Consider the following 14,340-nt stretch of genomic DNA (forward strand, 5'->3'; position numbering starts at 1 on the left):
TGCTTCCTGTCCCCCAGTGATGACCACACCTCCCACACCTTCCTCAAAGGTCCTTTCCCAGATGGCTTATTTAGGTTGAACCTTAAGGCCTCTACCTACCACCCCTGGGGTGGCATTTCTGAGCGTGACATGGCTGTGTAAAGCAGAGAGCTCATTTTTTCCACAGATGACTTCCTGTCTTACAAGATAAGCATCTGTATACCATTTAGGTTAGCCTCACTTTCTCGAGACACTAGCTCACACCACACTTCTCTGGCTTGGTTGCCAGGCTAACAGTTCTGACAGGGTCTGGATGCCTATAAACACCGAGTGGAGTTACGTTAACTCTGTTGTCCACATCAAGAAGTAGACACCCTAAAACACTCATGGGAAGGTTGGGGTCAGGTCTAGGGTGTATACCTTCTCCTGGCCTTTTGGGAGACTAGAGATTATAGGTGTTTCTATTCAGCGACCTTCTCTCTCAGGTCCAAAGCTAATATTCTAGCATGCGAGGTGAGATGACCTACAGTGAGATGACAAGTCTCATGGTACCACCCATAGAAAGGAAGGTTCTGCTGCCATGAGCCTCAGAGCTTCGGGAATGCCTGCCCCCTCAGAAGACCATTGTTCAGGGGCTGTGAGGAGCACAGAGAAATAAATGCCTGCAGGGCTCCTGAGCTTTCAGGGAAATTGACTGGAGTTATGTGCTCCTTCAGAAGTGGGCTCTTGGGCACTTTCCCGTTTTGGGGGTATCTGGCTCTACTACAGCAGAAATGAGCTCACCCTGTGCCTGACAGATTGGCCTTGGGTTCTCCAGTGCAGGTGAACTGTTGACAGGCTAAGTTGTTGCATGATAAATAAAAGACCCAGAGACAGATGTTGGGGTTCAAGCTTTAAGCTGAAGATCAGAAAAGATCGCTAGCTCTTACTCTACCTCAGACTGAAAGGCGATCCTGGCTCCACCAAACCTCAGACTGTAACCTCTCCTCAGCATGGCTGGAGAATCCTGAGACTTTAGTGTCTTCCTGTCTTAAATGTGGCTGGAGAATGAATGCCTGATAGTGACTACTGAAGGCCCTGTTCCTGTTTTTTTATACCCTTCTAGTGCTGTGATTAAAGGCATGTGATCCTAGGTGCTGAGATCATCTTTGTCTGAGCTGTTTCTCTTTAGGACTGGATCAATCTTGTGTAGATCTGGGTGGCCTTGAACTCAGAGATCTGTCTGTTTCTTAATCCTGACTCCTAGGAATAAAGCTGTGTACCACCACCTCCTAGCTTCTGGCTGCTGGGATTAAAGGTGTGTATCACCACTGCCTGACTTTGCTTTCTGAATCCTCAGGCTAGCTTCAATAAATCATAAATAATATATCACCACATTAAGTAGCACTTTTTGGTTCTGGAAATCGTAGGGAATGGACAAAGAACCCACGGCACAGGGTATGCCAAATGCAGACAGAGTAGGGTAGAGGGAATTGGCTTTCCTTTGGCACACATGGATAGGCTGGCACTCATCTGGATCCTTCTGGAAAGAGTTGGGGCCTTAACTGATACTAAATTAGGTACGTGGAAACCAAGGGGACAATTGCTGAGACAGCGAGTAGACTCTAGTGTAGCCTCCTCATTTTCCAAGTCTGCCAGAAGAGGCTGGATTTTATCTTGGACCCTACTCTCTGCCTTTGCCAACTTTCATAAAGTATCAGTGGTGAGTTGCTTATGCAGACAAAGGATGGCAGAAGGTCCCATCTGTGTCAAGTGATTGCCAGGTCAGTAATTTATTAAGCCACGTTAGCAAGGCTTTAGGACTATGGACACTAACTCACCCCATGATGAATCGCTTCCTCCAGCATCAGAGTGCACTGGAGAGCAGCATCAAGGATCGGGTGTCAGATGGAGGACCAGGATTCCCCACCCATTTCTCCCTGCGTGTTCATGTGTGTATGACATGTATGCTGTGTGAATGCACATGCCACAGTTACACATGTGTGTGCTCATCCTCACCTCCCAGTGTCTTTGAGACAGGGTCTTTCTGATGTCCACTGCTGAATGTGGATTCTCCACCTCTTCAAGGGAGCACCAGAATTACACTACCATGTCCATCTTTTCGTGGCCTCTGAGAATTTAAATTCAGATTCCCATGCTTGTCCGACAAGCACTTGACCTACTAGGTTATTTCCCCCTTCCCCACCATCTACTGGATTTTAAAGCCAGAGTCAAAAGAGTTCAACTATTTTCAGGTGTCCACAGTATCAGGGCAAAGTTCAAAAATATTTATGGGAATGTGAAAATATTATATATAGCTAAGGTCGAGGGTGGGACTATGAAAACATCAGCACCCAACAAAGCAAAATTTAAAGTGTCAAGCATTCAATTAAAAATGACTAGGTATGGTGGTACACACAGCTGGACATGATGGCTCACACCTTTAATCCCAGCACTTGGGAGGTAAAGGCAGATAGATCTTTGTGCACTCAAGGCCAGCCTGGTCTACAGAGTGAGTTCCAGGATAGAGAAACTGTCTCAAAAAACAAAAATACTAGAAATAAAAATAAACAGGGAAGTACTATCCTTAATGAGGAGAAAATGCAATCAATTGAAACAAATCTATAACTTAAATGCCAGAATTAGAAAAAAATACCAAAGTTATATAGAGACATGAAATATATCTAAAAATACCAATTCTTACTTCTATAGCAATGAAATTTACAATGATTTGGATGAAGAAATGCTGACTGGAGTTAATGGAAGTTAGATATTATTAGTGAACTTGAGGATTATGGCAGTGGCGACCACCCCAAGGAAACAGACATTAAAAAACAAAAACAAAAACAAAACAAAAACCAACCAACCAAACACACACACACAAATAAACAAGACAAAAAACTAAAAAAGAACAAAGCAGTAAGCTGTTGGTCAAATCCCAAAAGCCAAATTGTATGTATGTAACTGGAATCCTCCAGAGAAAAGAAGCCAAGTGCATAAAAGCCTGAAGAAATAATGCCTACAATTTCCCCAATTTTGATGAAGACATGAGCCCACACAGTTAAGTGAGTGAATGAAGCTCGAGCAAAAAACATACAGCAACAGAGGGCACATCATACTCAAATTACCAAGCCACAATAAAGCATGGGAAGGGGAATGTGTCGTATTCAGATCCCTGGACACCGGGACCGGAAGATTTACACTAGGGAACCCCACAAGAGGAAACGGTAGCATGGGGTCGCTAAAGTCACGATTTCCAACTCCGGGACGAGCAGAAAAACAAAGGTGAGGTAAAGACTTTTTCGGACAGGAGAGCTGAAGGAGCGCATGGAGGCACACACACCATACAAGCACGAAGGGAGTCTGAATGCCCAGAACGAATGTAAAAAGCCAGGCACGTGCTGTGCGTACCTGGAAGCCGGCATTAAAGGGTGGAGACAGGCAGATCCCGAGAACTGCTTGGCCAGCCACCCCAGCGTACCTGGCTAACTTCAGGTTCAGAGGGAGACAAGGTCTCTCACCGGCTAGGCAGACCGTGATAGAGGCGCTGTCTTAACACCCTGCTCTGGCCTCCATACATGAGTGTGGACCCGGACACTCAACCTCATGTACCACACGCACAACAAACCTCACAGACACACGCGAGCAACTACACATGCACAAAAAGTAAATAGCTAAAAAAAATAAAATAAAATAAAGGAAAAAGATATAGTAAGCTTATAGTAATTCAAAGAAAGTACAAGGCTGGGAATATTAGCTCAGCGGTAAAGTACTTTGCTTACTATGTGTGAGGCTCTAAGTTCAATTCCCAGCATTCCCAGCACCACAAAGAAAAAAAAAATCAGCAACTATGCTAATATCAGTTCATGGAATGTCATGGAATAAAGGCAACTACTTCCCAGTGGTAAGGGGGTCAATTATAAGAACGTAATAATACTAAAACTGTACACACCAATGGAACTACACATTGGGTCGTATAACTGGGTAAAGCAGCTTAATTCCAGGACTCTGGAGGCTGAGGCAGGAGGGTTAAGAATTCCAGGTCAATGGGACTCCAAATTGAGACCTTTTCTCACAAACAAACAAATCAAGGGCTGGGCAAGTAGCTCAGTGACAGAACCCTTGTCTAGCATGCTGAAGGCCCTAGGCCCATCACCAGCGCCATGTCACACACCAGGAATATGCAACCCTCAGCTGAAATGAGCAAATCCACTAGGAATCTTTGTAAGGGAGCGAGCGGTACATGCCCTTGTTAAGCTTGGAGGAGGGCAAAGAATGTACTTAAAATAGGTTATATAAAAAGCCTAAAACGTAAAACAACTTGAAAAACATAGTAATACATTTTCACATTCTGAAAAAAAAAAAAAAAAGGAAAAAAAAAACCAAATAAAGCAAAAAATAGCCTTAGATACTTCAGACTCTCTTCTTCACCTCTCTGGCTCCCCCGTGTGGTGGTTCTGGGTTCAACACAGACAGTGGTACTTCCTGGAAAGGGAAGGCCTGGACCAGAGTCAGCGTGCTGTGGGAGGTAGTTCAAGGCCAGGAGCCGGGCGATCCAGTTCTAAGCTGCTATGGGGCTTAACTGAGGGGGGTGACCGTCAGGGTTTGGGGTGGGAATGCAGATAGGAAGGAAATAGACCTGCTGTGTTGAAAGGCCAGGCCCATCCACTCTGGAGCTATGAAAGTCTTTTGTCTGTTGGGTGATGGGGACAGGGTCACCTACTCAGAGGCAAGATGACTGAGACCTCAGGATCAATAAGATGAACCCTTGGGGTGGGTATGCACTCAACAGTGGCGCTTGCCACACGAACATGAGGGGACCTGAATGTGGCTTCTGTTCCTCTAGGACAGCAGGTCTCAGAAGGAAGTGATCTGTCCCCCCTCTTGGGGCATCTGACATTTGATTGTCAGATGAGTGAGTGAACTTTCACCCACTCCAAAGGGTTGATCCCAAAAACCACATAAAAAGCTGGGTGCTGTGCACAGGCTCGTGACGACGGCACTTGAGATGTGGAGCCCTGGATCTCACTGCCAGCCTCGAGTAATCCGCGAGCCTCAGGTTCCAGGGAAAGATGGTCTCAAAACACAAAGGGACAGCCGAAAACAACACCCAAAGTTGATCTCTGGGCTCTATGTGTGCACATACATACCTTCAATGTACACATGCCCCTCTCCCCGCAAACGATATGAATAAATGCTTAACATGCTTGTATGTAAAGAGAAATGAAATAGAAGTCGTGTGGAATAAGGCCAGGATGATCCCAAGCATGATCATGCCGAGAGAATGCTGGGAACTGGCACGGGAGGGGTTGGCCTTGGCGGGGTGGGTGTGGCGGGGGGAGACTCCGAAGTCTACTGGGTAGAGGAAAATACCAGCCCTGGGGAATGGAATCTGCATGTTCCACGCTCAAGAAAAGTGTGTCAACAGCCAGAGGGCCAGAGCTGTCTGGTCCTGGAGAGCACAGTAGAATAAAAATCAGAGGGTAAGCTAAACGCAGCATCTTCTCGAGCCCGGGCTTTCACAGAAGCAACGGAGACGATGGGCTCCTTCGCTGGGAAGCCACTGAGGGCTTTCATCTCTGAGTGACATAATAAGAGCACCCTTAAAGCCACCGGAAATATATAAAACGCCCCAGGATGCCCCCAAATGAAACAACCACAGTTGTTCCAGCTATTTGTCCTGACCCCTCAACTAACAACTGGCATGGCATTCTCTGGCAAACAGGCCGAAGCTGGAGCCAGGACCCGGGCAGGCCTGCAGGAGGCGTGTCTGAACCCACGAAGGGTACACCCAAGGGAAAAGCATCATCAGGCTTCAGGATCGCTGAGGAAGGGTGTGAAACCACTGATCTTCTGGCTAGCAAAAGCAGCCAGCTATCAGTGCCTTCCTCGGGGATGGGACCCAGTTTGCAGCCCAGGCTCTTTCCCACATCTGCCTTCTTTTCTTCCTTCCTCTGCTGAGACAGCCAGAAATTGGCCATTACTGTTTTCAGGGAGGTAAAGGCCAAATCCTATCTTTAGGATGAGCTCCGTCTTATTTTTGAAAAATGCATGAAGGGCCTGGAGTTGCAGCTCAGTGGTGGATTGTGAATGCCTCGTGTGAGTGCACAAGGCTCCAGGTTCGATCCCCAGTGCCACACACACACACACACACACACACACACACACACACACACACACACACACACACACGTACGTACAAAGAGGATACATGCACATTCATATGAGACTGCTCCTGTCCCGCTGTTGAAAAATCTACTTTCCCTTAGAAGCAAAAAGGGGAGTGTCACCAGGATGAGACCTCACAATAGACATGGGCCCTCACACCTAGTGGAGCCCAGGCCTAAGCCTCTGCCGCAATACATCCCCAGGAAGACGGCAAGGGGTTAGTTCAGCCAGGTTAACAACAGCCGGGTGAAGGAAAGCCATGCCATCTTCACATGTAACAGAATCCAAGCCCAGAAATCAGCATGAACGGGCTGCTTGGTGTGTGTTGGGGTGGGGGCACCTGGATCAGAGCCTGGCTTTCCCCACATTGGGGGGGGGTACTCTACTGAAAGCTACTAGGATTAAGCCTGTCCGAGGCACAGGCCACAACACTCCAGCAACCTGGACCCACACAAGCTGCCCGGGGCCACTAGCACCGTGTGGGGCTTTCTTATAGCTCTGTGATGTTACAGGCCTGTTTCTGTGATAGACAGCTCTGATTCAGTTAGCCAGAGGGCTCTCGGACCCCTCTTCCTGTGAGGAGGCAAGGAGGACAGAGCTCTGTTGTCTGATGTGCCGCTGGAAAGCATCCCTCCTGGCCATCGCTCTAAGGAGACTGTGTGTGACAAACCTGTGCCCTTCCCAGGCTCTATCTGCATCCCTGGGTGTGGGCCCGCAGCCTAGAGGCTTCACCACCTCAGCGTGGCTGACATTTGTGACCAACTGGGGGTCAAACAGCAATACGCAGAGTGCTCAGCTGGCTCCCAGGAGCACCCACCCAGCTGACAACCCAAACCAACTCTAGATATGGCCAGATGCCTTGGGGGAGGGGGCAAATCAGCTCCTTCTGCAGCCTGCTGTTCTAAGGGCGGCATGGAGAGACCCCAGGAAGCAGATCCAGTTGTGGGGAACCGGGCTCCAGGATGGAGTTTGTGGGTAGGGTTGGGAGCAGAAAGAGACCAGATAGTCCCCAAAGAGAAAGAGAAACTGGAAAGATGTTTAAATATGCTTTCAGGAATGTGTGCTCTCTGATCCCCCCCCCCAATCTTTTAAGAGCATGTTCATTAACTGAATGCCTAGGGCAGAGCTCACTCAAAGCACCAGCCTAGCAGGGTTCAGGTTCCACCGCCAGCACCAGAAAAAACACAAGACAGAAATATCGCTCCTCAGAGCTTCCCGAGTCATGTGTGGGCCAGGCTGTGCCCAGAGACCTGGTTGCGGGCTATTCTAGAGCAGCCATGATTCCAAAGACTGAAGAAGGAGTGTCAAAGTTTTCAGTGCACAATTTAGGATCAGTTTGATATCGTCCTTGCAAAAGTACGTATCACACTTGTGTTCTAATAATGCTTTTCCATGGGTGAAAACATCGAGACAGCAGGGGAACTGGGAATGGGCAAGGAGTCCCACAGAGCATTATGCGTGCAAGCTGTGGGCACTTGGGGCTGCTAGACTCCTCCATTATGCCTGGGTATTTTTCCCTCTTCAGGGTGGGAGTTTGTCCCTTCCTTACCTTGCTGTAAGCACAGGACAGGAAAGAGCCATTTTTCTTAACTGTATCACCAAGTCCCCCATGTTCCTGGGCCTGGGATACACTGGGCACTTACACCCTTGTTAAAGTAATAAATGGGTAATATCCTAGGACACACTTTACTTCCTCAGCCTGCAGGGAAAGGCCCATGTCAGGTGTCACCTCCTTGGGAAAGCCTTCCTTGATTTTATTTTCTCTTAGCAGAAACAATTACACTATGTGCACAAAACACCAGTCTGATACTACAGACATGTCCCAGCATATACCAGTCAGTCCTATTACAACCCCCAAGCAGAATGTAAGCTCTCTGTGGACCCTTTGATGTCAACATTTATCACGCCCACCCTTAGCAGCACTTGGTACATGTTATATAATCCATAAATGTTTAGCACAGTAATCAATGCACACTGTCCTCTGTCTGCACCCAAACCCTAACCATCACGGTTCAGATGCACTGCTATCCGTCTGCTTTGCAAAACTCAGAATCCTGAGCTGCTGAGGACGCCACACTCCCGTTGCTTCTGGCCGAGAAAGAGTACTTGCCCAACCCCTTTGAAGGCTGGTCTGAGAAGTCTGGAAGGATCTATGATCTAAAGGCAAGATGGAGTGTGGAGCTTCAGGCCCATCAGGCCTTCTAGAAACTTCTCTAGTACTCACCTGGCTTCCACCTACACCTGTACCTGGATCAGAGCCCTGGGCCAAACAAACTGCACGGAGAAAGCTACATGGCAGAGTTCCCCCCCCCCCATCTCTTTCCCCAGACCACCATGGAAGGGTTGTCTGAGATTCCTTCTAGACAGAGAACGGCCTGTATCTATGGAATGATGCCCCCCCCCCCACAGGGGCTGCTCTCCAGCCTCGCCTGCGGGCTCCCCTGCTTACCTGGTTGAAGGTCGGGGTAAGGGTGCTTTCTGGAGAGCGTCTATCCAGGGCAGGGCCCTCTTTCTGTCTGCAGTCCAGCCGGATCAGGCTGCGGCACTCGGGGTGGCAGGTGAATTTACAGTCTAGAGGAGAGAACCAAAGGGACCAGGGGTCAGGTGGACATCAGTAGATGGGAGTCACACTCCTCCCAGGGGAATCAGAGGCTGTACTCAGCTCTGATGGGAAGACTAGTGTAACAGAGAAGCAGGGTGATGCCTGAGCTCTGTGCCACAGCAGAGAGTGGCAGCAAGCCCTTCACCCCAGTGCAAACCGCACTACCTGGTGTGACCCGGAGGCTTCAATGATTCCCGCAGTTATTCTACCGATTCATATGGCTAACCAGAGGCCACGTATCCTGGGGAGGGTCGGTATACAAAACATAGGTTTATCACCCAGCCTGCGATGTCAAGATGTTTACACAGGCGTAAGAAGGTTATGTCGGGAAGAATTAAAAGCCTTCCAAAGGCAGAATCATCACAAGCATCTCTCTCTAGCCCTGTCCAGACCAGCAATGCTTGGGTGGTTCTCTCTCTTAAGCCCATTAGAATAGTCTGCTGACGATATCCCGCACTGGGAGAAAAGCACACTCCAGAGGCGGTCCTCTGCCGTGGAAGGGGAGGCTTTACACTTCGACCTATGGACTTCCTTAAAGCCAGGCAACTCCCAGACACCGAGGGAGAGGTGCCTGAGCATAGAATGTGCTCAGAGTGAGCGAGCACAGGCTGCTGTTTCTCAGGGCCTTCGTCTGGAGCCTCCTTGGCACAAGGGAAGTCAAAGGGGCCAGGAGGCAAAAAGACTCAGCCAGGAGATAGGAGGGGGAAAGGACAGCGGGGAGGGGCTGGGGGAGGAAGGGTAGAAACGGAAGGAATGAATGCCAGGTGGCTGCTGGGTCAGCTGTGGCCCCTTGTCCCGGAGGTACCACAGCTCAGTCAGAGCGCAGGCTCCCATGGACTGGCTTCCCTGACTCTGTCTGAGGTGAGCCAGAGCAGCTGACAGGGACCTCAATGCCTGGGCTCGCATGGTTAATTTGGAAGTCAGAAGACCACTCTTGGTTGACAGTGGCTCAGGCACCTTGAGAAGCCCTTCCCGCTAACAAGCTTCAAAACTTGTCACATTTGGTCTCTTTTTTCTCTAAGGTGCCAAGCAGTTTACCCTGTCTCGGGGTCCTGAGGCAACTGGTTTCTTCCCACTCGGCTGTGGAGTTCCTGAATGGGAATCACAGCTGCCTCCTTGAGTCTTCCCAAATGAGCCCCCAGGCACCAATGCTCCATCAGAGACCCCGACAGACACAGAGATTCCAGAACTCTCCATCCTCCTCCCTCTGTGGTCTAACTTTCCATCCGCCTTCCTGGGGTGGCAGAGGTCGTGTTCATATTCTTCGGGCCATGAGGTAAAGCCCCAGCAGCCCCCTCTTTAGGCCCGAGTCATCCTCGTTTCATTTTCACTAATGCGATTAAACACCAACATCAAAAGTTTGCAGCTTAAATCAGAGCAGGAAGCTGGAAGCAGAAGGCGTGGAGGAGCGCTGCCTTCTAGCTTGCTACCTGCCAGTATGAATGGGAATGGCCTCCACTGACTCACACATTTGCTTGCTCAGCCCCCAGTTGGTGGACTATTTGGCAGGATTAGGAGGTGTGGCCTTGTTGGAGGAGGTGTGTCACTGGGGGTGGGCTTTTGAGGTTTTTCCAGACAGGGTTTGTCTGTGTAGCCCTGGCAGTCCTGGAACTCGCACTGTAGACCTAGCTGGCCTCGAATTCAGGACTGAGATCCGCCTGCCTCTGCCTCCCAAGTGCTGGGATTAAAGGCCTGTCGCCATTGCCCAGCTTCCGTTCATTTACTTATGGCATCATTCTGTTCTTCCTTAAAGCTGAATAAACCCCCTTGTGTGCAGATGTTGATGAGCATCTGGTGCATCCCGTTACCGGGCTACTGTGAACAGAGCCGCAATAAACACAGATGTGTTGGTATTTCTGGCCTGTCTTCTCTTTTGTTTTTCTAACTTTTAAAAAATAATTAATTTAACTTTATTTTATGTACATCGGTATGAAGGCATAAGAGCCCCTGGAACTGGAGTTACAGTTAATTCTGAGCTATCCTGTGGATGCTAGGAATTGAACCTGGGTCCTCTGGAAGAGCAGACAATGCTCTTAACTGCTGAGCCACCTCTCCAGCCCCATTTCTGGAATTTCTTGACATTGGTATCGCCATCTATAAAATGGTAGTCCCCGTGGCTAGTGAAATGGCTCAGTGGGCAGAAAGCATTTGCTTGACGACCTGAGTGCTGTTCTCAGAACCCAGGCAGTAGAAGGAAGAGCCTGGACACAAGGTTTTCTCTTACCTCACCGCCTACAACAGGAGGTGATGGCGTCCTCAATAGTTCGCAGGGGCTTGTCCCCTCTGAAGTCTGACCAGCAATTTTTTTAGCCCTTTCTAAGCTTCTGGGGTTCTAGGGACAGTTGTACATTTGGTGGCTTCTATCTGTGCCCCTTCAAAGTGCATCTTCTCAGAACCTGCTCCTTGAGTTTGTCTTCCTTAAAAGAATCCTGGTCAGACTGAATCAGGGGCCTACTTGCTGCTGGCCCTCAGTACCCACCCTACTCCAGGAGGACCTCATCTTGACTAATTATATCTACAATGGCCCTGTTTCCACAGAGGGCCCCATCCGGAGGTCCTGGGAGTTAGGCCTTTTGGCAGAAAGTACAGATCAACCCTGATACAGACCCCAAGCCACACTGGAAAACAGACACTTAAGTCCAAACAGATGGAGGTTTCCATGGATACCAGCTCCAGAAATCAGCAGTGTACTGGGAGTCCAGGGGCTGTGGAGGGCTGCACTGTGGCTGGAGCTACCTACTTACCCCGAATGCAGTGGCCCTGCTCTTAGCTTTGACCCACAGGTTACCATCTCAAACAATAGTCAGGCTCAGATGCCATGACAACCTGTGTGTAGCAATAGCATTCCATCTACTAACTGAGCCTAGAGGAGGGGAAACCAGAAGTGGGAACTGCATGCTGGGAGACAATTTTCCCAAAATGCAGGAGCTGCCAAATGTCCTCTTAATCCCCATGGCTGCCAAAGGTAGTTTGTGCCCCACCCCAGTCCTCAAATACAAATAAGCAAAGCGTTCACACACGCAAGGCTTACACACATTCTTCTGTGTAATGATGAAACCCCAGTGGGTCATTTTTCTGAGTTAGATGTGTTGCATCGAGAAGAATTCCTTTCACAAAGGAGCTGTATACAAGATACCAAGGCAACACAGCATTCCCTCTTTAGCCCTCAGATCCTCCTGCCCAGACAGAGACATGGCATGAGGGAGGGACAGGCAGGCCCCCAAGGTCACAGGACCCCCCTCCCCACTGGCCCCGTGCAAGTCAGCGCTGAGCCACTGCTAACATTCAGGCATCCTCAGCCTTCTGCAAGGTGAACCACACTGCCCCCTACCTCCCTCTCTGCTTTCTCAGGACAAGCGCTACCTGGCTTGTACTGTGGGGACAGAAGAGACTCTATGGATGGCCTGGCCACTAGTCTCTCCTCTGCTAGCTGGGTGATGGTGCCTGTCCATCAATCCCAGCCTGTCCATCAATCCCAGCAGGCGTTCACGGAGCCACCCGGAGGGTTAGATGGAGTTCTAATGTCTGGAACTGGTCCCGAACCTGGAAGCCCCGGGCTCACAGTCCCTCCCCCGATCCTCTTTCCTCTTTTGCTGTGGACTTCCTTTTCACCCTACCAAACTATGGGTGGGCAATCCAGCCTTACCAACATTCTGCCAGCTACTTTCTGGACAGACATTCAAGGAACATTTAGTTTTCAAATACTGTACTGTAGTGAGATATCCACCCCTCCCGCACCTGTTGTGCTGACCACGCCCATTGGGGCAGGGGAGGGGGGAGACAGGTGCTGGCATGACCTGGGGGACTAGGTCTGGGGTCCTGGACCCCAGCTTGCTCTCTTACTTCCTGGTCGGAGGCAGAGAGCATCTGGAGGCATCCTTGGAACTGGAATCTGCTATGGTCATCTGTTTCCGGTGATTTCTCCCCTAATAAACCTCCATCAGCCTATCTTTTCCCAGATTCTTATTTCCCACTCGATACTGGATCAGGCTCTACTTGGATATCTAAAGAGATAATGGGCACTGGCAACTGCAGTTCACAGAAGATCTCAAGGGAGTGAGGGTTGACCTAGTTCTTAAAACAAGTCGGGGTGGCTATCTGGGCCTTTCAGACAACCCTTTTCCAGTCTTGCGCGGTTTCCTTGTGTTGGAGCCTCTGGGCTGAACCAGCTATGACAGCTCTCAGGCCAGGGAGACAGACCCCAAAACACTCTGCAACCCACCTAGCCCAGGCTGGCCCAGGTCCCTTCCATTGCTGTGGCCAGCCCCTGACCTCACCTGCAGGCTCCATCTTCTTCTCTGTCCCACCCCTGTCCCTTCAGCCCTGTAACAGACAAGAATGTTTTCTCTGTGGCTACAGCGCTCTCCCCTGTAAGTCCCCAGGACTGCACTTCCAAATCTCCTACCTGGCACTGGTAAAGCCCATTCACCAGAACACTTCAAAAGAGTTGGTTGTACCGGCAGAGGAAGGAAATTGCCTAGCTTTTAGCTGCAGTGGAGCCCAAAGTGTTGCTCTGAGAAGAGCCTAGGCTTAGCATGCTGACTCCTGCATGCCCCAGCCTCCTAATCTGTTCAGTGGAGGTGGTGGTAGTCCCTACCCCATGGTGTGGCTGAATTCAGTGAGACTGCTTGTGCCAGTACACAGTACACAGAAACACACTGATGTTCGAGAAACACTAGCTGTTTTTAGCAGGCTAAAACTCGAGTCCAGTCTGGCCAGCGGCCACGGCGGCGTCTAGCATCCCAAAGCCTGTCTGTACACATCCCATCAGTTACCAACCTCCAGACCTCTACTGAGGCCTGAAGCAACAGGTCCTGACGCCTCCTCAGAGCCCCTGCTGTTTCCCCCACCCCCAGTGTAGGCAAGATGCCCAGGTCTCAGCTGGGGAGGAGGGGAGACTCAGAGGGGAGACAACGGGTATCCCTGAAGCCAGGTGAGGTAACTTTCCTGAAGAGTGACCTCTGCTGCCCTGGGACCTCCTTTTTTAATCTCTCACCCCCCCAACATCTAAATGTTTTTAAAATTCTGCTCTCGTTTTAGAAAAGAAAGTGCTGTCCTGTGGCAGTTTCCTCCAAGCTCAAAGAGTCCCCCCCCCCCCAAGTAGGGAGGGTTGAGTGCCCATGAAACTCGGGGACGCATGTCTGGGAAAGCTGAAACTTGTGAGATTTAGAAGGACTCCATCCCCAGGGTTATAAGTGCAGGAGACTGATCACCCTCTGTGGCAGGCAGGAGAATCCCCAGCCTGTCCAGCTGCCTCAAGCTGAGCACAGCTTTCGTAAGTTGTCACCTGTATTGGGTAGGGTTTTTCAGTGTAGCAGCTACTTTCGAGTCATCCCTGCTCCTGTTAAGGTGACCCCAATACAAACTCAGTGGTCACCAGGCTGGGTTCCAGTGCCATCGTCACTTCGGCCTGTCATGGGTTCCCTCTCTGGAGTGAGTAGACTATGCGGCACCTCCCCAGGAAATGTATGTCACAAAACAGGTGTAGAATTCGAGGAAGCATTCTATTGGTATGTGAGATACCAGCTCCCTGCAAGGATTCCTCCTAAGGGTGGATCTACTACCTACACAGAGCAGAGATGTTCGTCACATGACTCTTTATCGCCACAAAA

The 14,340-nt window shown here is 49.9% G+C and overlaps 1 protein-coding gene across 1 annotated transcript in view; it reads right to left on the minus strand.

Moving 5' to 3' along the window:
• The window catches only part of Rassf5 (Ras association domain family member 5), a 59,060-nt gene that overhangs the window by 24,654 nt on the left and 20,066 nt on the right, over positions 1-14,340 (minus strand). The window contains exon 2 of the mRNA XM_051203967.1: positions 8,576-8,697. Within this exon, the coding sequence (XP_051059924.1) occupies positions 8,576-8,697 (122 nt within the window). The remainder of the gene's footprint in view (positions 1-8,575; positions 8,698-14,340) is intronic.

This window comes from Phodopus roborovskii, unplaced genomic scaffold, assembly GCF_943737965.1.
Source record: "Phodopus roborovskii unplaced genomic scaffold, PHOROB, whole genome shotgun sequence".
NCBI lineage: Eukaryota > Metazoa > Chordata > Mammalia > Rodentia > Cricetidae > Phodopus > Phodopus roborovskii.